Here is a 26,287-nt window from a genome sequence, read left to right as displayed (position 1 = left end):
AGTGTCGTCACTTTTTATTGTCTCTTTTTTAGGTGAACATGGATTATTTTCAATTTGATTTATTAATGTAATCGAAATGGCTTCATCAGTACAGAATAGTAGGATTTCATCACCTGGTTATTGTGCCTGTTGTCGAACGTGCAACATGTGGTGTTGGAAAGGATTCAAATGGCTTCCAGTGTCATTCATAGTGTCTATAATAACTTGGTCATACTATGCCTACGTTATTCAACTCTGTATTTGTAAGTGTTTAAGACTATTACCAACTTTACACTTAATTAATAGTAAATCATTAGACTTAATTATATTACAGTTACAATACAAAGCACAGTCCAACAATGGATTTATTTGGTGCTGTACCACATACTCCTAATAATGTTCGTCTGGTCTTACTGGAAAACAATTTTTGCAGAGATAGAACCAATCCCTGAAAAAGTAAGTATTCTTTATTAATGGAAATTTCCAAACATTATCGCATATACAAAATTTTCATTCTGTTTAGTTGAAATTATGGTAAAAAAAAATATTTAGCCTCAAGTGCAAGTCGTCCTCATGATTGAATGTTTATTTAACACAATCATATGAAATAAGCTTCTATACTTACACATTAAATGAAAGATCTTAAGTACGTATTTGGTATGCATAAACAATTTCCTCAGTTCTTCCACACTGATGTAGTAGATGTAGTATGCACTGATGATGCCACAGAGGACAAGTGCAGATATACAAACTAGATTACAATTACAAATTATAATTACAATTATAAACCAAGATTCACATACCAAACCATGTAAAAAAACGAATCTGAGTCATCAAATATATGAACAAATAAATTAAGATAATACTTGTTTGTGAAAGAAATTAATACCTAAAGTTAAACAAAATAAATATCATTTTCATGTAATAAATTTTAGTACAAGCTGCCTGAAGCAGAACTAGAGAAAATGTTGAGTGCAGAATCTGAAGATTCACAAAGAACAATTCTTGAAAACTTTGCTAAGGATTTGCCAATTGTTACAAGGTAATTCATTGTTTTAGTCTGGCTGATTGTTACTCAGTTTATTTAACCCACGCATAAACCATTAAACTACTGTAAACCATAATTAGGATGTTAACCTCTCACATCTGAAAGTTAAACTGAACGTAAGCCTGATTGGTTTAGGTTGATAAATAACTTTATCTGCAGATACATTTGGCAATTTTATATATAAACAAGGCATTGTGTGGTCAGTAGTATGGTACTAATAGGGGACTTTATCCCTTCCATCTATTGAACTATGGAAAATAGTTAGAAATTGATTAATTTAACCATAATTATTATACATACATGTAAAGAAAAACCTTTATGATTTACCTTAAAAACTTAAAAACTATATAGTTTAAAAAAAAAACTTAGACAGAATCACTCATTGTCTGTCATTCAGTGAAGAGGGTAGTTCAGTTTTGCATAGTATAAAAAAACTGTTTAAAATATTAATTTTAAAAGAGATTAAGGGCTTATGTTGTTTTAGTTTGAATTTTAAAGGCAATTACATCTTGTGTTGTTAATTCATTCTGGAGTATTGTATATTATAATGATGTTAAAGTTAAGGAAGCATTTTGCGTTGAATTATATAGATTAGCCCAGAATGAATATATTTAATTAAGCAAAGGAACCCAGTGTGTCTCTGTATTGTTGAAAAGCAATAAAAATAGTGAAGGAATACTTAAGAAATTATAACCTTAAGTACATACTCATTCTTAGAATTATTTTTATCTGACCTTTTATCCAATGAGCATGTGGCTTTGACTGCGTATCTAGATATCTGTGACTATGAGTACAAAGCTGTGGTCAGAAAACTGGTAAAAAAAACAACAATATAAACTATCTCACCATTTTCAAAATGATTTCAATATTTTTGTTGTATATTTATTTGGACATAAACAGTAATTCCTTATTACAAAATTAATACTATATTTTATAATTTTGGACTATGTCCGACTAAGTTGTCGACTGCTGGACATAGGCTTCTCCCAATCCACACCAATGAGCCCGGTCTTCCGTTCTCCTCATCGACCTCTTGCTGGCCACCGTTTGGAGGTTATTGCACCAACTAGCTAGGGTCTGAAATGGCTGGTTGTACTAAGGCCTTCTGCCACTTTCAGTTTTCTGTTTTATATAGTATTCAAAATAGATCTGATGTGAAGCAGTGTACAGAAGATAATCAATGGTGAGGTTTAATATTTGTATTTGTCAGGCGAATTTTGCAAAGCACACTGAATGAAAATAATAACAACACATGGTTATATACAAAAACGAATTAACAAAAATACTGGCCACTGGGCCCAAGAGTCAGGTGATATGACGTAGGCCTCATACGATGTGGAGCTGCATTGAGTGTGTGAGTACTTGCCTACTCCCTACAAGGGCATCATCAAGTTTTAAGTTACTCTGAAACGGTGACATTGGATAGTTGAAGCTTGTGAGACACAGTTTTTAACTATATTTTGCCATTTCTTTTACTAGACCTTCTGTTATAGGATTACTTTAGATTATTGCCCTTACATAAACACAAGAGAGATTTTTTGGAAGAATTTATTTTTATTTTCAATTAGCAAATTGAATGTTACAAAAACTTATAAATAAACTTTCTGATTTTGAGATTTCACACAAGAAAATATTAATAATAATTTATTATCAAAAACGATAAATTAATCTTTGATTGTCTGTGATAATATATTAAATGAAACTCAAAACCACAATATTTAAGGTCAACAGTGTGAGTCATTTAAACTATAGTATTTGAAATAAGACAATTTATTTAGCATTAAGAAATATATTTAACACTACATAGCTACATGTATTGCAATTCAATGTACATATGTACGCATTGCCGAACCTCCTTCGAGGTCTCTGCGCCTAGGGGACGCGCGGAGTATGTGGGTCTGGTCCGCGTTTGCAAACCGCGGTCCCAAGAATGCTTTAGGACCCTACCTACCAAACGACTCCCCTGCGCTCTTCGTCCAAGCGTCCAATCCCCTCCGAGGTCAGAACCCGGATGAGATAAAGTAGTTACCGTGGTCAACACTACATCCTCACTCACCCCAAGGACGCCCGGCCGACGGAGCCTTCGAGGCGAATCGAAGGTTCTGAAAAACGTCTGCCGTCTCGGTAGTACGAATTGCCACTAACATACGCTTTTTAAAAAATATATGCGTTGAACTATTTCACGTTCTACCTGATGTAAAGCTGTAACCGGACCCATAGTGAACGACTGAGAGAGATGACGGCCGAGGTCTTAGTTTTATTCTATAACAGCTCTCCGGGCCTTCGCGGCTTGAAGGCACGATATAAGCAGGATGGTGGTGCAAATTTTACAATACAGCGCATACAGCAAGTATTACCGATCGTAGTATCCTGCAATAATACTCTGCTGCTCTTTCTCCATTGTGAATCCCTTACTTGACTTTTACGACACTATACTGAGACCTTAGAACTTATATCTCAAGGTGTGTGGCGCATCTACGTTGTAGATGTCTATGGGTTCCAGTAACCACTTAACACCAGGTGGGCTGTGAGCTCGTCCACACATCTAGGCAATAAAACGAAATTACAAAAACACGGGATTAGGTTATGCCATTCTAAGCCAACATCGCACATCCATTAAAACATCTGTCTCTCAATTCTAGATTGACAATGACGATAAGGAAATTCAGCAAGCGTCTATTTAAAGCGGAAAGCAAAAAAACTATCTTAGAAACATTTGCTAATACTCTACCAGTTTTAACGAGGTCTGATATTCATCAAAATTCTGTAGATCTAGAATTGAGATGTATATTTTATTTAGTCACATTGTAAGTTTGATATTCTGGTAACTAGTATTGGAATCTCGAGTTGAATTATCTTTTTTTTTGTTTATTTTAGCGATAAATATGTATAAAATAATGGAAACATGGGAGTCTAGTTGTAATGGCAGTATTTAAACAATGTTCTAACACAATAATTAATTACTAATTTTTATTAAAGACTAGCTGACCCGGCAGACTTCGTATTACCTCAATCTATAAATAAAAGACCTAAAGTTTTGTATAAAATAAACTTAAAACAAACAAAAGGAATCCGTCCGACGGGAGACACATCAAAGGAATTTGATGAAAACAAAATTGTTATTTTTATTTAATTCCGAGCATTTTCATATTTATCTACCTTTTAAACCTTCTCTGGACTTCCACAAATAATTCATGACCAAAATTAGCCAAATCGGTCCAGCCGTTCTCGAGTGTTAGCGAGACTAACGAACAGTAATTCATTTTTATATATAGAGATTAAAGGTAGCTGTAATGTTTTTTAAAAGCTGTAATGCTAATTTTTGGTACAAACACCTTCCGCTCCAAATACTTGTTCGAAAAGTGCACCACCGCCTCATGGAACGCTTTCTATCAGGGTTCAACAGAAACCCTCCTCTTCGATATCACGATACCTATATGTAGTTGGTATCCCAATAATACGACATTGGCGTGCCGGCAAATCCCGTACTCATCTTGCGAGGATTCTTGTTGAATCATTTCTTTCGCAATCTAGTCGAAGGACCACGTTCCACTCCCCGACCGTAGCTCTCACCCCTCTCATTATGAGCCCCGACCCAGTTAACCCTCCTCATCAATGAAACTTTTTATTTTTCTATAGGTTATTCTAGTAAGAACAAGTGCTTCATCACGATAAATCTTTAGAGCGCAGCCGGAATGCTTCAGCAAATGGCGCATTAAAGTTATCTTTCCGAAAAGTTCGGATATGTCTTTTCAAAGGGGGAGCTCGACGCGAATCTTTCCTTTCGTTTGAGATGTAGGAACTTCCTTTCGATAATTCTCTTCGGGCAATCGATACCCTCAGTCAGTACAGTCAAGTACCTAGGATAGTCATCCTGGCTAACTCTTTCCTTAACGTAAAATCTACCCACGATCCCGAATGGTAACGCCGATCCTAAAATAGCGATGAATATTGAATTAAAAAACATCTCTATACAGTTAGATCCCAGAACCCCGCGGAACTGCATAATTTTAGCATAATCGAAAATTTGAGTTCCAGTAGACTATTAGTCTAAGAAAGCTTGGTTATTTTCTATCTTGAAAATGGTGTCCTTTTTTATAGCTACCAGGTAGTGAAGTTACAAAAAAACCCTCGCTCTCAACTAAAGTAACAACAAAGCTATTTTTTACAATTATACTGTACAAAATATTGTAAAAACACTGAATACTCCCAGACCCGTTCCGTAGGTCAGATCTTTGAAAGATCCTGTAAAGAAAGAATAGCTTCCTTGTAATAAAGTAGAATAATAAGACTTAATTTATGTACTATATAGATTCTTCATGTTTTCAACTCAATTCAATAGTTCTAGCGATAGCAATTGACCTTTTTATTACAAGCGAGGCAAAGACAAATAAATAGGTCATAATCTAGTTACGTCTTAAAACTTTAACTGACAAAATTAATTGAATAGTTTAAGGATTATTACTTAAGTATTTATAATGAATGTAGGTACTCTTAATGCGAAAACATGTTTATGACGAGGCTTACACAATTTTGACGTTTATTTTAGCACCGTTACAATTGCTATGATCACCACGGGTAGAATGAAAACTGTGGTTACGATATAAGAAGCAGAAACATCTATTTACCCTATTTCTAGTTCATTTTCTGGGATTACCTGGGAAAATTTATTACTCAACCAAAAAAAAAACCATGAAAATTCATTATATTCAATTTATAAAACCACAATAGCTTTAACACAATATGAATTGTATATGAATACAACTAATGGTTGATGTTATTATTTGTATTGAGTTAACTTTCTACCATACATAAATTAGTAGTATTCGGAGCGGGCGAAAAGTAAGCCAATGACCCAATAACAATGCTAAAACAACTATCATAACGTCAATATCCAATCTACATATTAATGGCTTATAATCGATCGACCGCTAAACATTATCGTAGCCATGTAGGAGTATAAGTCAGACATTAATACATCTTTTAGACCAAGTTTTTGTAGTGGTCGCCTGTCTAAAAATTCGGTTAGTGTTTCATTACAAGCATAGTTATTAAAACACAATATACTGGATATTATCTTCGGTTTTCGCATAGTAAAGTCTACTGTTACGATTTAATTTAGTTTTTTTTTTGCTGTCGTTCACTTCTTATATGTTTTTCCGATTTAGGGGGTTATTCGCCGACATTTGAATACAGTAAAAGTCTCCTTATACGCGTTTTCAAAATTCGCGGATTAAATAAAATGAGACCCAATTCGTATGCTCGTGGCTAATTTCTTTATTCACAGATTTAATTGGTACATCGGTACATGTTTATTGGTAAAAAGGATTCCAATATTTTGGTATTCAACCGAATATCCTATGTAATTGCCCTTTTTCATATTCACGGTTTCTCTATTCGAGGCATATTCACGGAACATATACCCCGCGAATAAAGAGCTAGGAAACCTTAAAACATATAATATTTTTTATATTCTATCAATGGATACAGTTCATATAGCCGCCATGGGTTTTCCGTGTCCGATGTGTTTTAGACCGTTGTATTTTTTAATTTTGAATTTAATTTTTTCTGCGTAATATTAAATTAATATCACATTTTATTCAAGGAACTTTTATTTTAGTTGCATTATTTTATTTTTTTAAGCTCATCAGGGACATATACATATTTACATATGCACATACATACGTTTGGTTTTCTTTTTGATTGTAGACGCATAATTAAACGCTAGGTGGCCACATAATATGTGGACTTAATTTTAATTAATATTAACTAATTTTGTTAATCAATTAAACTTATTGAATTGTTTTCAATATAAAATGAACTAATCGCAATAAATAAAAAAATAAATTCATTTTCTAGTCGACTTTAAAAAAAATCCGCTAACAATGTAATATTATGTAATCTATCGTTTTTCAACAACAACAACAAAAAATGAAATCGCGACCAATTTTTTTCCGTTTTAATTGTTAACTATCTATTCGATTCGGGAGTCACAATTATTTAATACCCTCGTCACCAGGACAATGTCTGGATCGATACGCTACTGCAACCGGTGCGTGCTCGTCAAGCCTGACCGAGCTCACCACTGCAGCATATGCGCTCGGTGCGTGCTCAAAATGGATCACCACTGCCCCTGGGTGAACAACTGCGTCTGCTTCCACAACTACAAGTTCTTCATGCTGTTCCTTGGCTACGCGCTGCTGTATTGTCTCTTTGTCATGGCGACATGCCTGCCGTATTTCATACGACTTTGGAAGGTTAGTTATCATCCATACATATAAATAAAATTAGAGTGTCTGTTTGTAATATTGAAATAACCGCTTTTCACTGCATCCATATGAATATATGTACATACACCAAAATAACATTTTTTACAATTTTTGTCTGTGTCTGTCTGTTCGTTCCGGCTAATATGTAATGTTAATAATGTAAATTTTACTAATAGGTAGCTGATGATATAAGGAGTACTACATACTTAGGCTACTTTTTAGCTAAGCTTCTAGCTAGCTTCGCCCCGCGGCGTCACACGCAGTTATTGTCGTACCGCGCGCAACATGCCGGACTCGCCTATCAATAATAAAATTTAATGTTCGAAGCGAAGCGAGGGCGGGTCGCTAGTTCATTTATATAATAACACAACTAAATATTTACTTACTGGTTAATCTTTTAAATAGTTTTAATTTTTAATTAGCAGTAGGCTTGATTATGTTGACGTCATGGATCACAGTAATCGGTCACTTTTGATGGGCTGTGTATACTTGCTGCCTACAAATTCAATATAGAATAGGAAGTAGTGTGTGATAAAATATGCTATTACTTATAAAATAGATGTGAATATCGTCTAAAAGTAGCAATAATATATTATTATCGACCAGAAGTGAGGTAGTTAAAAAAAAGGAAATAAATTACACGGAACTGGCCTAATTATATTTCACTGAATTAACCAAAATTTCTAACAAAATGATTTCAATCTACTACTATCGAAAACTGTTAAGATTACACAACAAGTATCAATATGTTTCAACAAGAACCGCACGCACGAATGCCACGCACAAAAGGCGGCAAAGGCGCAGCGAGGGATCGTTTTTATGGTTTAGCGCTGGCTCTGGCTTTAGCCGGCTTAAGGGCTGGTCGGGGGCTGCCTGGACTCGGTAATAATATATTATTAATGGGATTATGCTAGGGGATAGAAGAGTATTATTGTTCACGATATTTGCAAAAAAAAAAGTTTCAAATTACCATATTAGCGTACTACGAAATGTAATCACTACTTACTGTTTTGTTGTAAACACAGATGTACGAAGAATACAAGCACGCCCACTGCGATTTAATTTTAGAAAGCGGAGCATACACGAAAATATGCGTGGACATGATAAACGTAAAATTATTAATTGTATTAAGAATAGAAATGTAATGTTCACTCAGTAAAATCATTTTAGATTGAAGTATAAATCAATGTGCAAGATCACTAGATTAATAGTTTGGAGCTTCTAAAATTAGATTCAGCGTTGTATTAGAAATATCGTAATTAATTTTCAAATAGTCTTTAAATTTTCAGTTCGGAATGAATGAATGAATGAAAATGGGTTCTTGTGTCTGTCTCTCTGATCTATAAACTTCGATTATAGATATGAGGCCGTCAACGCAAAAGTGGCCTAAGCTTACCACAGTTAGTATGGAGATAATGGGGTTCGAATTTACCTTTACAATACTTCGTAGGCAAAAAAATACGCGCTAAAATGATGTTCACAAAGGCATCTGCTATCTCTGGATGAAACTAGGGATAGGCCGATTTTGCATCAAAATTTATTTTCTTTTAAATAAATTACAATACATAAGCAAATAAAAGTAACCTATGTGTTAACTCAGTTTTTAAACTACGCTTGTGCGGAATTTACTCAATTTCTGTTTAGTCATTTTTGCGTGATTGAACAACAAATATACATAAATTCTCATTTATAATATTGGTACATAATTGAGGGGAATGTGGAATGAGGAAGGAAGGAACACAAAAGTTCGGATGGGTGTCGGCCAATATTTGGCCAGCCCGTGAAGAGCGAGATTGGAACATATTAATAGTTGCCTTTATAGTTATTTACTTTATTTTCCTAATTAATGTGAAACACTGGTGGTGTGGACCCCATAATTTAGGGCCAAGGCTCTTACTATTTCAATCGAGAAGCATTTCTTTATTTTTTTGTTGCCCTTGTAGGCAGATGGGAATACGGCCCACTTGATGGTGAGTAGTTACCGTCGCCCATGGACGTCAGCAGTGCCAGGGACAGAGCCAAACCGCTGCCTACCGTCTCTTTGAATGAAAGGATCGTTTTTCTATTTCGATTGAAACCTGGCGTACATGTCTTGTCGGATCCCTCGGATCCACTCTTGGTGCTTTTAGGCTCTTCAAGCACCGGTTACCGTTGTTATCGAACCCAGTGGCTTCGACGAAGAGTTTGATGTGTGAACTAGCCCATAGACACAGCCCACTGAGTTTCTTGCCGGATCTTCTCGGTGGTTGCTATTCCGATCCGGTAGTAGATGCAGCGAAGCACGCTCTTGCTAGGGCTAGTGTTAGTATTTCTCTCAGGTTGAGCCCGTGAGCTCATCTACCGGTCCGCGTGGAGTTGGAATAGCCACTTAGGCTACCAACGATTAGGTAGGGAAAAAAACACGTGGCGTCCAAGATGTGTGTCGGTATTCGACATTTACCTCGTAGTACCACTTAGGTGAGCCGGTAATTGGTTACCGTTACCCATAGACATCGACAGCATAAATGTCACCATCTACCCTGATACATGAGCTCTAAGTCTTAGTTTTCCGAAACGGATTACTGCTTCGTAGCAGAAATAGGCAGAGCGGTGGTACTAACTCGTGCGGGCTCACCAGACGCCCTACCACCAGATTGACCGTGAGCATGGTTACCCGTGTACGCTACAAAGAATCGGGTAATAAGCTGATGTGTTACATTAACTTACATTACAGTTCACTCCAATTTTAACTGAAATGTGTACGGTATTATGAGTCATATCTTGTAGCCTAAATTCCTTACTGTACACCTTAGATAAGATTCGCATGTAGATTAAAAAAAAGTACTATAAATATATTATATTAATTAGTTGATCAGTTTTGTGCATTTCGCAGTGGGAATGTCTTGTATATTTTTGTTTTGAGTTTTTAATCTAGAGTATCGATGATATAGTTACTAACTTACTTATGCGTCATTTCCAATTAAGTACTCACTGATAATTTTGTAGATATAATAACTTACGAGCTTGATAAGTTGACGATCCTATCTTTAATTTATGAAATTGATTGGTTAAGTTTCATTAGTATTGACACTCGGTATTAAGAATACTAGGAAGTTAGGTACTTGGACATGCCCGATCCAGACGAAGGGGCAATGCAAAGCCGCCGTCGCCCGAAATATGTCGTGTCGGATCCCCCGGATCCACTCTTGGAGCTTTAAGCTTTAAGGCTCTTCAACCACCTCTCACTGTCCTCGTCGAACTCGTTGATCACGACGAAGAGTTTCTTTTATTTATTTATTGCCCTTGTAGGCAGACGAGCATACGGCCCACCTGATGGTGAGTGGTTACCATTGCCCATAGACTTCAGCTTAATACTCGCCACAAGCCTCGTTTGAAGAAGGACATGTCATAGCGCTCGGGAAACACCGTGGAGGGGAGCTCATTCCATAGCCGGATGATACGTGGCAAAAAAGACCTCTGGAAACGCACTGTCGATGAACGCAGCGGTTCCAAATAATATGGATGAACTCTACTCCGATGGCGTGAAGTGCGATGATAAAAAGGAGATGAGAGGATCATTTCGAACAATTCCTCAGAGCAGAGGAGCTCAGGAGAATTCGATGAGCGAATTAACCCATACACACAGCCACAGATCTCCTCAATGGGTTGCGATTCCGATTCGGTGGTAGATTCTGCGTAGCATTGCTCTTGTTAGGGCTAGTGTTAGCAAATTCTCTCAGGTCTAGCCCGTGAGTTCGCCTATCCGTCCGACCGAAGCTGGATTAGTCCCTTAGGCTACCGATAAACGCGAATTGCGTAATACAAAAAATAATCCGGGAACTCATCACACACGGTCTAAGGTTCCACAGGCTCTAAAACAAAGATTTCCTATACTAATGCTAACCAGAGATGTGTACAATATGTAACATCACTACATAGTATAAAACAAAGTCGCTTTCTTTGTCCCTATATCTGTATGTCCCTATGTATGCTTAAATCTTTAAAACTACGCAACGGATTTTGATGTGGTTTTTTTTAATAGATAGAGTGATTGAAGAGGAAGGTTTATATGTATAATAACATCCATTAAATAGTGGAGAAATACTGTTATTTTTGAGGTTTTTTAATGTGATGTCGTAAATAATCAATAATAAAATTACAATGACATGTTTCCGAAGCGAAGCGAGGGCGGATCGCTAGTACATAATATATAGATTCGACACCAAACAAGCAACTAAACCAGTTCGTAACACGAATATTTTCTCGAAGTGAGTAGCGAAACCACGACCTTCGGCCCAGCAAACAGGGACGCTAACCACTACGCCAATAATGCTTTTAGTGTACTCTTAAATGATCAAAATGTTTACAGGGCGACTTCGGTACAGCGACATCGAGTGGTCGTTATCACATCATATTCGCTTTTTTCGTGTCGCTAATGTTCGCGATATCTCTGGGTTCACTATTCGGATACCATTGTTACCTCGTCGTCAATAATAGAACAACTTTAGGTGAGTTCCGATATTTATATTATGAAATTTATATATGTATGTGGGTGCGTGCGTGCGTGCGTGCGTGTGCGTGTGCGTGCGTGCGTGTGTGCGTGCGTGCGCGCGTGTGCGTGTGTGTTTTGTAGCCTTCAAAATCTTGATCATTACATTTCTGTAAAGTCAATCTACGTTAAGTTGTTCAAATCTGAATATATCAAAATAATAAGACAACCTAGAGTGACTTGTAACGTATTACGTCATCTGGTTCTCCGCACTATTCTGTTCCGTAACTTAAGTGTACACTGCAGACCAATTTTACTAGGTCGATTTTTTTTTAAGTCATTGTGTATTCAGTGCTAATAAAAGTTTGAAGAGACAACCGTTTTATTATATAATATTTGAGACATATAGGTATTTTGTGGCTCAAGGTAGCGTCTTTAATGTGATGTGTATGGGTACAACACATTTATGTATTTTTTTTTTAAATTAAATTGGTTCCATAAGATTTGACTGCAATCACTGATTACCTTGATTTGTGATTATTGTCTTTATATATTCATTAACTATATTATTTTCAGATATGCTCATAAACAATCGCCGTTTGAACACGCACGGCGGTAGTTTTATACGAATAATGCTTAAGAATTTGGTTCACGGTAATTGCAGTCAATTTTAACCGAGTACGGTTTTTGTTAAGTACTGATCGAAATTAGTATATTTCATTAGTTTTCTATCGTATACTTTAAGTACTGATCGAAATTAGTTTTTTTATCGTATACTTGATATCAATCAATTTTACCGTAGTTCGTTGAGATAAAATCTAATCTTGAGTCGTTTGTATTAATTTTTTAATTTGCTTTAATCATTTGTTTAAAAATCAAATAGAAATAAAAGTGATTATCTATGATGTAGTTATTTTGCAGTGACGTAAATATTAGTTATTACTGGTGGTAGGACCTCTTGTGAGTCCGCGCGGGTAGGTACCACCACCCCGCCCATTTCTGCCGTGAAGCAGTAATGCGTTTCGGTTTGAAAGGTGGGGCAGCCGTTGTAACTATACTGAGACCTTAGAACTTATATCTCAAGGTGGGTGGCGCATTTACATTGTAGATGTCTATGGGCTCCAGTTACCACTTAACACCAGGTGGGCTGTGAGCTTGTCCACCCATCTAAGCAATAAAAAAAATAAAAAATAAATAGTATTATTAAAATTTCGTTAAATATAAAAATTACAATTAAATATATATTATGTTATTATAGTTTTTTTTAATTTTCTTTAATGAGTTTGCCTGTGCCTATACTTATGCTCCCCGTGGTTTTGGCCGAATCGATTCTAAAAAAGTTCAAGAGGCATTTCGGAGGAAATCCGTAGTCTTTCATCGTTCTGCCCTCGCCTACCTACGAATAGATTTACTGTGTCTATAAATGTTTTCTTCCTATGCCCTTAACACGACGGTATCGGGCAGGTCGTAAACTCATTCGTTGATTAAATGTAATTGTAATAAAAATAATAATTTCAGAAGCGTTTAGAGCGCCGATGTTCCGAGGCGGCGCCGACAAAAATGGCTTCTCAATTGGTGCTTTCAAAAACTTCAAGGAAGTGTTCGGTAATAGTCCGAACCTCTGGTTGGTGCCTGTATTCACAAGGTAAGCTTCGATTTTAATTCAAAATAATAAATGTCAAATTGACATATGAAATTGTCTATGGATTGTCCGGCTCAAAGGACGGTTGGCGCAAACCGTGTTTTTCGGCACAGATATCGTAAAAAGCATGGGGCTATTAACATGATCAATAGGAAAAAAGGATTTAACGTGTATAGTTTTAGCGATCTGTGGATTGATGTGTGCATGATAACAAATGCGTGTGTTTAAAAAAAAAAAGAAGTGAATGACAATATCTAACAAAGAATTTCATAGAACTGTCAAGTTTTAGACACCCTAATGTTTTTAATAAATTTTACTAACGCTATTAGATCGTAATACTTTTTTTAATAGTGTTAATGTATATATTGCTGTAACTATAACCGGAAGGATCATAAATCATTTCATTTCATTAAATCATTTATTACGTATTTAATTATTATTAATATGCATTATTACATTTACACGATTTCCATGGAAGCTATTTTAACTGGTGTCTTAATATTTGAGTATTTAATTATATATTAGTGTAATAGTTTTAGACCCTATTACTAATTTACTAAAGTCGTATATATTTTAGCATTGTTTTATCAAATTCAGAGTTTAATGACACATAAAGCAATGTAATTCTTTTATATTTATTTTCTCGCATGAATCTTTTTTTTTTTACTAATCTTACCACTTCATTCTGATAATATTAGACTGGAGTTTTGTTTTTAAATGTGATATAAAATCTCTAGTCTATGTATCTATAGTATAAACTTAAATTGAAATTAATGAATATAAATTATATCGTGCACATGAATACGAACATTAAAATTTGATGTAAAATTAGGTACGAATTTTCTGTTTTACGTCTACTGCGACTTATCGAAATACGAACTGTGCATCAGCTTAGACTAAAGTTTAGACGAAAAATCTGTTAACTAGGACTTTTTGACTGGTGGTAGGACCTTTTCTGAGTCCGCACGGGTAGGTACCACCACGCTGCCTATTTCTGCCGTAAAGCAGTAATGCGTTTCGGTTTGAAGGGTGGGGCAGTAACTATACTTAGACCTTAGAACTTATCTCAAGGTGGGTGGCGCATTTACGTTGTAGATGTCTATGGGCTCCAGTAACCACTTAACACCGGGTGGGCTGTGAGCTCGTCCACCCATCTAAGCAATAAAAAATTTAAAAAAACTAGCGATTGATTGTACGTTCGGAAAATCGTCAGGTTTGAGCCCCGTGAGCTCACATACTAGTTAAGGTTACGCTGAAATAGCCTCTCAAGGCTCTCAGCTTAGGTAGGAAAAAAAAAGACGTTCGGAAATTTCTCTGAAACATTCGCTCTAGTTTCATCGAGGAGTGAAAGGCTATGTTTGGTTCGTTGGTTGGTTGATTGGCGACACTTCCGCTTAATTCGCGATGCGATTCTTTCTTCATTCTTCGAATCGATAATTCGCATTATCTTTGTAATTAAAGATGCCTTTTATTTGGTATTAGCATCAATAGTTTGGTGTTTTTAATGGAATTCAATTAATTTTACTCCATTCAAGTCGATGAAGTTTTTTTTTTTCTGAAAAATCTTAACAATCGTGCAACTGTTCAATGAAAATAAACATAAAATCTGTACAAATAAACGAGTGATTTTTGTGCGTTTTAATTCCATCTTAGCCAGAGTGCATTACTTTGTACAGTGACGTCATCGTGCAATCGCGCTTTAGAAATTCGAAACCAGTACACTCGATTTGCGGACCGGACAGTGTCCCTACCTAAAACTTCACCAGAAACTTTAATATCCCCCGGGGGTTTATTAGCCAATTTATTTCTTCAACACACGTATTTAACTGTATTCGTCACTAATAGTCTTTGTTCTTAATAAACACGACATCAGTCAACTTAGTTATTATGACTTGAATATTATATGTTAAGGTGCACGTTCACCGCATCTATGAGCTACGGGCTACTAGGATCGCTTAGTATGAGATGGGCCGTGAGCTCTTTACTTGAATACACATTGAGCTCCTACATTTTTTACTGGTTGGTTTTTTACTGGTGGAAGGCCCTATTGTGAGTCCGCACGGGTAGGTACCACCACCCTGCCTATTTCTGCCGTGAAGCAGTAATGCGTTTCGGTTTGAAAAGCGAGGCAGCCGTTGTAACTATACTGAGATCTTAGGACTTAAATCTCAAAGCGGGTGGCGCATTTACGTTGTAGATATCTATGGGCTCTAGTAACCACTTAACACCAGGTGGGCTGTGAGCTCGTCCACTCATCTAAGCACTTTAAAAAATATATTACGTAGTCGTATGTTTCGATAAGTGGCAGTGGACTCGAACAAATCATTCTGAAACTGATGATCGTTTCATCAGCCTCGGCGACGGCTGCGAATATCCGGTACGTCGCGAACACCAGCTGCAGACGTTCACGAGCCCCCAGGACACCCATGGCTACGAGTCCATGGGCATCACGCGCTCCAGGTCAGACGAGAATCTTCGGCAGCCCTTTAGCGACACGCGCATACCTTGAGGATATATACTTACAAACTTATTTTTTATATAAACGTTTTTGTTTCTTACATTAGTCACCTAAGACTAAACAAATTATTACACAAATTTTAATGCTGTTCATCTCTAGAGCTTGCTTGAACTATGGAAACACGGGTTTTGCTATTGCAAGCCACGAATTGGAAACTCGAATATTGAAATTGTATGACTGTGCCAATTATCGAGCTGATTGCTATGTGTTATAATAAAGTGAAATGAAGAAAGCCGTTTGCTTTTTGGGCAACGCAAAACGATAATGTCAGTTTTTGAAAGTTTTTTTTTTTTTTGTCAAAACAAAACACTAGTCGTGCACGGATTCCACGGTGCCAAAACTTACTCCATTAAAAAAAAAAAACATTTTTAGTCGTTTAATGTGTTTTTCTTGTTCATAATAATTCTTCGTAAATTTTTTTAATTAGTTATTAATTATTTGTTTAATTATCTCATCTGCGATCCTCTGTACTCTTTCGTTTTCAAGTATATAGACTCAAGAGATTGCGCGGTTTGTTTACGCAAGGGTGGTTAATATATAATTGAATATTTAAACTATAAAAAATCCATTCTTTTCAATTGAAGATATTAATTAATAAAGGGCTTTTAAAAATGCATTTATTGTTACGTTATAATCTATATACAACACACAAGACTGATAAACTACTTTAAAAAATGATAATAATGTTCATATTTTGTAAGTATGTTTTATGCACAATAAACTGTTTTGTTTTTAACAATTATTTTTGTTTTTTTTTTTAATTATTATTATTATTATTTTGTTTTACGTTTGCCTCAGCCTTCGCTTTTAGTTGGTAGAATGTGATACACGATACATTGGAGATCTTCGGACACATTAATTAGCAAGCAAAGGATACGGTACATACTAACATAAAATTATATTAACTCTTTTAGTGTTGAGATTATTTTCATATATTTTGAAGAAATTGTTAAAGGATTTGTGGAAAAAAAAAACTTACCTTATAAAGAGCATTAACTTATAACAAACTTATAACTTATAACAAAATAATTTAAAATTGTTACTTATAAACGTTATTAAGTTATTAAAAAAGTTATACTCACGCGCGCTAAGACACGTTAGTGCAGGTCGATACTTAATACCTATAATCAAACTGCTCAAGTCTGTATTCCGACTCTCTGCACTTTATACGCATCAATATAGAGTCGATCTATCGACGGTTCCCGCTCAAAGGGTTAATATCTTATATTCCGTATTAATAACGTCTGTGTGCTGTATATTTCTTACAGGCTTCTTTTTCTTCTATCTTTCTCTCTCTCGGTCTTCTCTAAGCATGCCTCTCTCTTAATATCTATAAATAGCGTTCTCTATATTTGCTTTTGTTACCTTCTTCCTGTTTATACTAATGTACGTTATTATATATATATAAAAAATTGTATGAATATTATGTGTATTGATATTTTAGCGTCGAGATGGCCCGCGAGACTGAGAGATGGAGACTGTGCCCGCGAAAGGGCAGAACCGTCCCGCAAATAGTATAAGGATTTCGATTAATTTAAAATCGATTTATTTATAAAAAAAAAATGTATTCAAATAAATACTTATTTAAATTGAACACGCTTTTCATTCATTGGCTGATTCACTCCTTTTGGTATTTATTCGAAATTTATCGTCATTCACTTCTTTTTTTGGCATAATCGATTCTTTTCGGTGTAAAGGTGTCCTTTTGCATGCTAATTTATTATATTTGATCGAAACTGTATTCGCGCCCTTATGCCTTTGTATATAAACTCCTTACACTCGGGAGGTGAGTGTCGCCTACCACATTATTGAATGCCTCAACTCGAGAGATGATTCTTGTGCACCACTTTGTCCGGTGAGGAAATTCGATGCGCCGTGTATACTATTTATGTTAGTTTATTTTATTTGATGATTGACTGATCTTATGTTTTTGATGTCTGTTCTTATCGTTATTTTTGTCACTTTGACATTAAATCATGTGGTGAGCGTTATTCGCCTCTCGAGTGCAAAGGGTTAATGGTAACGCACGCTTTCGGCTGAGAATAATTCAAAAAGTTAAACTATACATGTAGTCAAGCTAGAAACTGCTAGAAGTTTTATAAGTAACCGTGAATCAGTAGTTAGGATGTTTAAATTTTTACATTTTTCATTTTAGAAATAGTCTTCAGTAAGAGTTTAGTCGTAGTTTAGAATTACATTTTTTTATTATTTTTTGCCGTATATTCTATATGTATCCGTTTATAGGCATTTTATTACGTATATATCAATTATCGTATATATTTAATTGGAATGTAGTTTTATTGGTTTCGATCTAATGTTTTATCTCATTTTGTCGTTTGACGTTTGACGTTATTCTGACGTTTCAATCATTTAACGAACGTTGTGATCGCGAACGACTTAGATATCCATTACAAAAGGTCTTAAAAGTTAAGCTTAAAATCTTAGGTATTAAAAAGGGTCCGCTGAAAAGAGGAAAATTAAGGTGGCCGCATAGTAACAAGTGGAAAAATTAAAAAAACAGCGCTATAATAAACTATTAAAGTAGGATACTAAATTAAGAAGGAAAGAAACAGTTCCTACGTAAATAGTAATCAAAATATATAATTGAAGTTTTTAATTCTGCATATTTTTCACGAAAAATATATTCTTTAAACTAGTATACTGTTTAAAATTGCTATATTCAAATTATTTCCATTTCCTACATTAACGCTACATAAGTGAGTCTTCCAACAATAACTTTGTTCATAAGCGGACACTCTTGGATGATCCTCCTTACCTCTACCCTCCACACTTTTGGTGTAACAGGAGAGATAGTGACGTAAAAGTTGTTTTAATTATGTTCAAGACTGACACAAAAGAAAATACTATAGCGTTAAAATTGTTTTCACAAATTGAAACACACCCCTTATTTTTAACATAAAAATGCAGTTAAAGCAGATAAGTTAAAGGCGTTGCTTTTGAAAGAATTTCAATATTCTTAACAGAGAGCCAATGATTTTTTATACAACAGATATGTTATCTTCATAGTAACTGACTCTTCAAATCTGATCGCGCCATATATATCTACATACCTACCGATATAGTGCACACATATGTTGACAAGTAGCATTAATGAAAAGTACAAAAGATGGGATAAGCGCGTGAGTAAAAAAGATAGCTATAATTGTAACGATTGCACTTGTTATATTATTATTGCATTTGTTTAGACGCGACTGAAAACGAAACGTGCCAATTGGCCTGTTTTCGAGTCTTCACTTGACGTGCGCTTGAAACATATCTGCTTCTTTTTACATATAAAATATCATTGCAGAGAACTCTATTATTATATTAAGAAAACAATACCAAAATGTTGAGAAACTGTTAAAACCAAAGTACAAAACGAATTCGACAATCGAATGAATATAAATAAAATTATTTCTGACTTAGATAAATTACTTGGATTCAGAATTCATTTAGAGATACATAAATCGTAAGATAATTTCGCATTTATATATATTTTTAAAAACAAAATGTCACGAAACAAAATGCACGTCATACATAAAATGTCATTTATCACTGTCATTTAAAAGTCGGAAGTGTCGAGTGGTAATAATAATACGTCCAATGAACCAATAGCTTCGGAGACGGCATGGTGTATCCAACACCTCGTGAGGAAGAAGAATCCGAGTCTCTGCTCAGTTCAGAGCGCTGGGATCGCTGGGGCGATCGAGCACGACCATTCGACGAACGTGAGAGCTCCAGTTTCGACGAACTCTGAATACACACACCCACACCCACACAAACACACACACACTCACACACACACAACACACACCACACACACACACACACACACACACACACACACACACACACACACACACACACACACACACACACACACACAAACACACACACACACATACACACCGACACACACCGACAAATGAAAAACTCAATAGAGGAGTTTAATAACAAATTTAATGTGTATTATCAATCATGATACCTTTTGTTTTTTCTTTATAATATTTGTAGGTTATTTACGAACGCCAAGCTACAGGTTTTGTGCGTATTTTATGTGTAATGTGTAACGAGATGAATATAAGAGTCGTCGTGGCCTAAAGGATAAGACGTCCGGTGCATTCGTATGTAGCGATGCACCGATGTTCGAATCCCGCAGGCGGGTACCAATTTTTCTAATGAAGACGTACTCAACAAATGTTCACGATTGACTTCCACGGTGAAGGAATAACATCGTGTAATAAAAACCAAACCCGCAAAATTATAATTTGCGTAAACACTGGTGGTAGGACCTCTTGGGAGTCCGCGCGGGTAGGTACCACCACCCCGCCTATTTCCGCCGTGAAGCAGTATTGCGTTTCGGTTCGAAGGGTGGGGTAGCCGTTGTAACTATATTGAGACCTTAGAACTTATATCTCGAGGTGGGTGGCGCATTTACGTTGTAGATGTCTATGGGCTCCAGTAACCACTTAACACCAGGTGGGCTGTGAGCTCGTCCATCCATCTAAGCAATAAAAAAAAAAAAAAAAAAAAAAAAAAAATAGTATAGACATTTATATATGTATTAGCGAATGTAAAATTGAAGCCTTTAAATACGTCTGACACTTAAAAGTAGGAATTTGTGTATTTATCGAATTATATCTACGGTATAAGTATTAGCGTTGGTTTCATTATTTTACATTATTATCGTGATGTTTGTTAAATTTGTGCATATTTTTTGTCGTACTTTTTCATTCCTTTCTCTGTTGATCTACTTCTGTAGTCGAAAATAAGTGATAAATGCTAGAACAAAATATGAGCCATTTTTCATAATGTATTGATATGGTTTTACTGTATCATCTGTAGTTTAATTTTCATTTAGTGAACCGAGTTAAAAAAATATATATATATTTCGTGTCCTTAAAATTGCGAATTGTAATTAGTCAACTCCGGTGATATTTTCCATAGTGATAAATTATATATTATATAAAAAGAAATGTAATTAAATAATATATTATAAGTATATATTATGTAACGTTGTGTATAGTATGAATATATTATGATTTTAATTATTACTTTTAAAATCCGTTATTATTGTACTGACATTTTATCTTTTTATATTTTATTTATGGAAGAAAATAGTGGACGAATATTATATTTGTCTATGTGTAGATGACGGCAATGGTCTGTGGTCCGCCTGGTGCGGAATCATAGAGCCTATATACATTAAGAGGTGAATGCCCCCAACCCACCTTAACTAATGAGATTGAGGAATAAATTGAAAAAAGGAACATAATATTATCTATATTTGGCATTTATCAAAATTTATCAAATTTCCCTGTACTCTAGCGTATGTCATACATATGTGTAGTTCTACACAAGCGTGTACTAGAATATGACTTAATCCAAGTTCCACAAGATTTCAGATTACAACTGTCTCAAATTTAATCAAGTCTATCATCAGCTAAATATGCGCAGCGTATTTTTAATTTTACTACGTGCAGCCCAACTTGACGGGTATCATTTAAATGTCGACTATAATAAAGTTATTATTTATTTTTACTGTGTGTTTATAGATATTAATGATTAAGTATATTGGTGCTCTGTGTTTGTATGAAGCGAATGCAATACAAATATTATTATGTCTATTGTCCGTACATTATTTTTATTGTGTTTGACATGAATACTGCCCAATTGACGGTAGTCACAAATATTTAATATGGTCATTAAGTAAAAAGAAGATTTTTCCATGACTATTAAATTATATTATACTTTTTTTTTCACTTATTTATATTTTAGAATGTACCGTGTGTACTTGAATGTAGCAATTGTAAATTCGGAGTGCTTAAATTATAAGACTGCGACTGTTTATGTCGTTTTAGATAAGGCATTGGTGGATAGAAATAAATAAACGGATATAGAAATGTATTGTGTTAACCGTGTATTGTGTAAGTAAAGTGATAAGCTACAAATAGATTATGCATTTTATTAAAATTTATCAATTATCAGATTTATTCTATTATTGAAGACTATGAAATCATAACATATAATAATATATTATTCGGGGTATCAAATAAATATAAAATTAATTTAACAAGTTCTAACTTTAATTAAATCAAACAATGTTTTGTAACAGTTTGTACCTGGCACAATTCAGTAAAATACTTATTGTAGATTACATATACCCTCCTGTTTACACAATCCCAGTTTTAAACTATTTCGCTTTGACTAGGTTTATGAAGGACGAATTTTGTTAATTAATAAAAACGATTTATTTGGTTGCTATATATTCGCATGTGCATATCGTTAAAAGCATTTTTAGGTCTTCATGTGGCAACACCGACGGCCATAACGCAGAACTCCCCGTATGAATATGTACATATGGCATGACATTCCATATGTACATATACAATACAAACGCATACTATACAAACGCATAGTTCATGTAAAAGTAAGCCAAGAAAGTATATAATTTTTATCACAATTGCGAGTTTATGTATTAGTTATCAATCTGACAGCTTTTATATAGGCTACACGCGTAATTTGTATTAAAAAAAATGGATACAAAATAAACATAAAAGTTGTATCTTTGGAAATAAAAGTTAAAATATTGGATCCTACGATTTTACGTAATAGGGAAATAATAAAGAATGTTGCCAATTTTTTTTTTCATGAATTATGCCAAAATATTCTTGTGTGGAGTAAAATGGCTTTTTAATATGTGCTACTTTTATTTTATTCAAGTAAATGACTGATTTGAACTCATGTCGGGAGTTTATTTTATTTTACACGGTTTTGTATAACCTATCTTCAATATAAATAGGGGGATGGGTGTACAATGTTTAATAGGATTTGATCATTTTTGAAATGAAAGAAAAAAGTACGATAAAAATTTAACTTTAATACCGCTACGATACGTCACAATATTAGTAAATGTATTAATTAGTCCCATTAATATTTTTTGGTGCCATCTCAATGACAAAAATAATATAGTAATTTTAAATATTTCTCGTAATTCCACAATAAGATAATCTATAATACTTTATAATAAAATCTAATGATTTTTTAATTAGCCTACTGTTTCAGAAATCTAATCGTGTCTTGTAAAATAATTATTATGAATAAATTCCAATTGTGCACTGTGTTATTGAGGACACAATTTTTTATTAAGATCTAGTGTTTCGTGCAAAATGAAAAAAAAAACTGTAGTTTTTCAATTTTTAGTAATTCTATAATATATTATTATAACAATTCGGTGTTCATACGACTCGGTTACATTAGTTCAGTTGCTGAAGCGTTACGAATTATCTAAACCACTGATTTAGAATAATAAGCTGGATACCACGAGCTGTCCGTCCAATAATTAGTTCTTCCTACGTCATTGGAAACTACTACTACTACTGCGCTGGCGCTATGACCCCGAAGTGGGTTTTGGCCTCCGATGATAAACTTTTCATTGGAAACGGTTTTTTTTTTTTTTTTATTGCATTGGCAGAGATCAACTTCACGACTCACCCGGCATATAGTGGTTACCGAAGTCTATCGATATCACAACTTGAGATTAAATGTCGAAATTTCAATTTCACATCATGTAACGGACGTTGCGCCCTTAAACACAGAAAGCATCAGAAAGCATGACTGCAGAAATCACCAGTATGGTAGTACTTAGCAGTGCTGGGTTATAATTGACGCGTGTATAATAATTAGCAGAATGCTGCCTATTCTCCGGTGAATCACTTAGTTGCGTTATATGATAACCACGGGAAGTTATGGAGGGCCACCTCCACACAACTAAAGTAAAGAGAAGCTTACATTTGCGTAAGTCTTTCTCCCCAATTCTACCGCAGAGCTATCAAAGCGACATCCTTGTTGTTTCAATGAGTCAATTACTCCCCCACCGGTCGCACGCTGACCTGAATTCAAACCTATAAAGCTATAAAACAAAATTAACTGTAAAAACTTTTTATCTATAGTGGTCCAAGTTACTCGTGAAAATATTTTTAATGAAAAACTGATAATTGCTGTAAATGGGCTATAATTCAGATTTCAGAAAAAAAGTGACACGCTCGTAATATACAATTGGTATTCTAATTATTCTAAACCCCGTGATGTTCTCTGGAAAAGAATAAATACATTAAAATGTTCTTTTTTAATTAAAATGTATATGTCAGCCGTTTCTATTTTCCAACTTCAAAGAATGTTTAAATTTACTCTTGTAGTATTTTTGAATTTATCATTGAACTACTAACGATCGATGAATTGTTAAGTTGTGTTTAGCACATTCCAACTCCATCAACGAAAGTAATAAGTGTAAGGATGTACTAGAATCAATTCCAAAAACAGTTGTAGTAAATATCAAATACCAAAACAAATACACGATCTTATGATACGTCGTGGGAGCAGAGTCTGTCAGCTGTCAGTTCAGTATAAATTTGTGTACCCACAATTTTATTCAATGCTGACGACTATTTGTCTCATCTGTTTATTACGCAGTAGTTAAATCCTCAGCGTAAATGCCAACTCCAAACTTGAAACGTAAGGTCGAAAATTGATCTCGTACCTGAGATAGAAAAGATAGTATCCGCGGCAGAATGTTGGTATCCACCCACCTGAATGAACAAATGTTTTTTCTTCTTTATCTTGCAATCAGTCAGCTAGACTATGGGCAGATGTGTTGAGAGCTGGTAGGCGGTCAGAGCAAAATCTCCATCGAGACTGTTCCACTCTGTCAACCGTGTCTATTAAGACTTAGGATTTGTCGCCTTTTAAGCTTATTTATTAGGTCCGGTGTGGTTAGCTGAGAACAAAATAAGATACAAAAACTCGAAGTATTAATTCTTATTTTAGTAGATTAAAGTTATGTGTGTACATTAGTGAGACTTGTTTTGGTGACGGTCCTTTTACACTCTATATCAGGGGTGGCCAACCGGCAGATCGCGATCGATCGGTCGATCGCGGCTATTAGTTCAGTCGATCGTGGCAAGGCAAAAAATATAAAAGACTGCGCAACGTAATCACCAATTGCTGCGCGCATCATCTTCATCTTGTATCATTTGTTAATGACCATTAAGTCACATTATTTATGCTCCCTTCTACACAATAGTTCTCTTTTATTATATAATTTCAGGTTTATTTTAGTCTTTTTAATAAAAGTAAATACGTATGTATACGTACTACTTATTTGTATACTGAACTACGTTGTTTCATTAAATTTCAAGAAATATAATTGGTAGATCGCAGTGTGTTTTTTTTTATTGCTTAGATGGGTGGACGAGCTCACAGAACACCTGGTGTTGATTAGTTACTGGAGCCCATAGACATCTACAACGCAAATGCCCCACCCACTTATAAGTTCTAAGGTCTCAAGTATAGTTACAACGGCTGCCCACCCTTCGAACCGAAACGCATTACTGCTTCACGGCAGAAATAGGCAGGGCGGTGGTACCTACCCGTGTGGAGTCACAAGAGGTCCTACCACCAGTAAAAAGTTTTTATACTGAACTACATTTTTTCATTAAATTTTAAGAAATGTCATTGGTAGATCGCAGTGTTTCGTCAATAGACATTAGATCTTGGTTCTAATTAAGTTGGCCACCTCTGCTCTATATACATACAATGTAGACTAAACTGCGAGCACTGTTGTACATTACACATCACATTCCTTAATTGTTCCATTGTGCTTTGATCATCACGTTGTGTAGTAAAACTAAGGTCCTAGTCATATATAATTTTTGAATTAGCTCGCCGCACATCGGAATTAGTTTTATTTAATAATATCTACAGCTGTTCCGCTTTTTAATTAAGTAATTTGTACGGTTTGCAAAAAAAAAAAACAATTTATATTAACCGAAAGTTGCATTTGTCTTTATGTAGTTCGTAATAATTTAAGGTTAAATTCTATCTTTATGAAGTGTATTTTTTTTTATATATTTGTTTCAAGTATAGTTTCGGCTTGCAATGTAGTTAATGTATACATATTGCAGTGATATTTATTGTACAATTAGTCACCCTTGTGTTGTTGTGACGTGCAATGTATTTTTTTAAAAATTAAATAGTAACAAATAAAACACTTTTTATTTTATTTTAATATTCCTTTATTTTAGTAAAAATATAGGAGGGTACATTTGTATGTTGATGGTTGATCACAGATTTTTTTTATTTATTTCTGAGACATATTTTCTCGTAATTGTAATTATGGATTCGTTCTTGTCTTTACCATAACTGAATAAGATTTAGATTTGAAATTAAACTGGCGTTAACTATTTTAACATAGTAGAGCCGACAAAAAACATGTTTTCATATTTTCACAGCCGACAATTTTTGAAAACAAAAATCTCTTCAGAACCATTCAATAAATTGTTATCAATAATTATTCAGGATAAAA

At 34.8% G+C, this 26,287-nt stretch overlaps 1 protein-coding gene across 11 annotated transcripts; it reads left to right on the top strand.

The window, feature by feature from the left end:
* Positions 1 to 76: 76 nt before the first annotated feature.
* Positions 77 to 25,970, top strand: LOC101736155 (palmitoyltransferase ZDHHC2). Of its 11 annotated transcripts, XM_038011991.2 has the most exons (10): positions 77 to 242; positions 314 to 435; positions 915 to 1,021; positions 7,047 to 7,284; positions 8,322 to 8,405; positions 11,645 to 11,783; positions 12,341 to 12,418; positions 13,283 to 13,409; positions 15,759 to 15,866; positions 17,369 to 17,518. In XM_038011991.2, the coding sequence occupies exons 1-10, from the start codon at positions 77 to 79 to the stop codon at positions 17,442 to 17,444; spliced, it is 1,245 nt and encodes a 414-aa protein (XP_037867919.1). In that variant the 3' UTR covers positions 17,445 to 17,518. The 11 variants fall into 11 exon arrangements, with proteins under 11 accessions (XP_037867919.1, XP_037867920.1, XP_037867921.1 ...); XM_038011992.2 differs by lacking the exons at positions 15,759 to 15,866; positions 17,369 to 17,518 and adding an exon at positions 19,540 to 25,970; XM_038011993.2 differs by lacking the exon at positions 8,322 to 8,405.
* The last annotated feature ends 317 nt before the right edge of the window (positions 25,971 to 26,287 follow it).

This window comes from Bombyx mori, chromosome 7, assembly GCF_030269925.1.
Source record: "Bombyx mori chromosome 7, ASM3026992v2".
Taxonomy (NCBI): domain Eukaryota; kingdom Metazoa; phylum Arthropoda; class Insecta; order Lepidoptera; family Bombycidae; genus Bombyx; species Bombyx mori.
Note: the sequence above shows the minus strand (reverse complement) of the source record. Positions and strands in the feature narration are given on the sequence as shown.

Excerpts from the sequence above, each read along its gene's own strand:
- LOC101736155 (XM_038011991.2), top strand. The coding sequence starts at position 77 with ATGGCTTCATCAGTACAGAATAGTAGGATTTCATCACCTGGTTATTGT. Across the intron at positions 436-914 it reads TAGAACCAATCCCTGAAAAA|TACAAGCTGCCTGAAGCAGA; the intron begins GTAAGTATTCTT and ends AATAAATTTTAG. Across the intron at positions 13,410-15,758 it reads TTGGTGCCTGTATTCACAAG|CCTCGGCGACGGCTGCGAAT; the intron begins GTAAGCTTCGAT and ends TCGTTTCATCAG.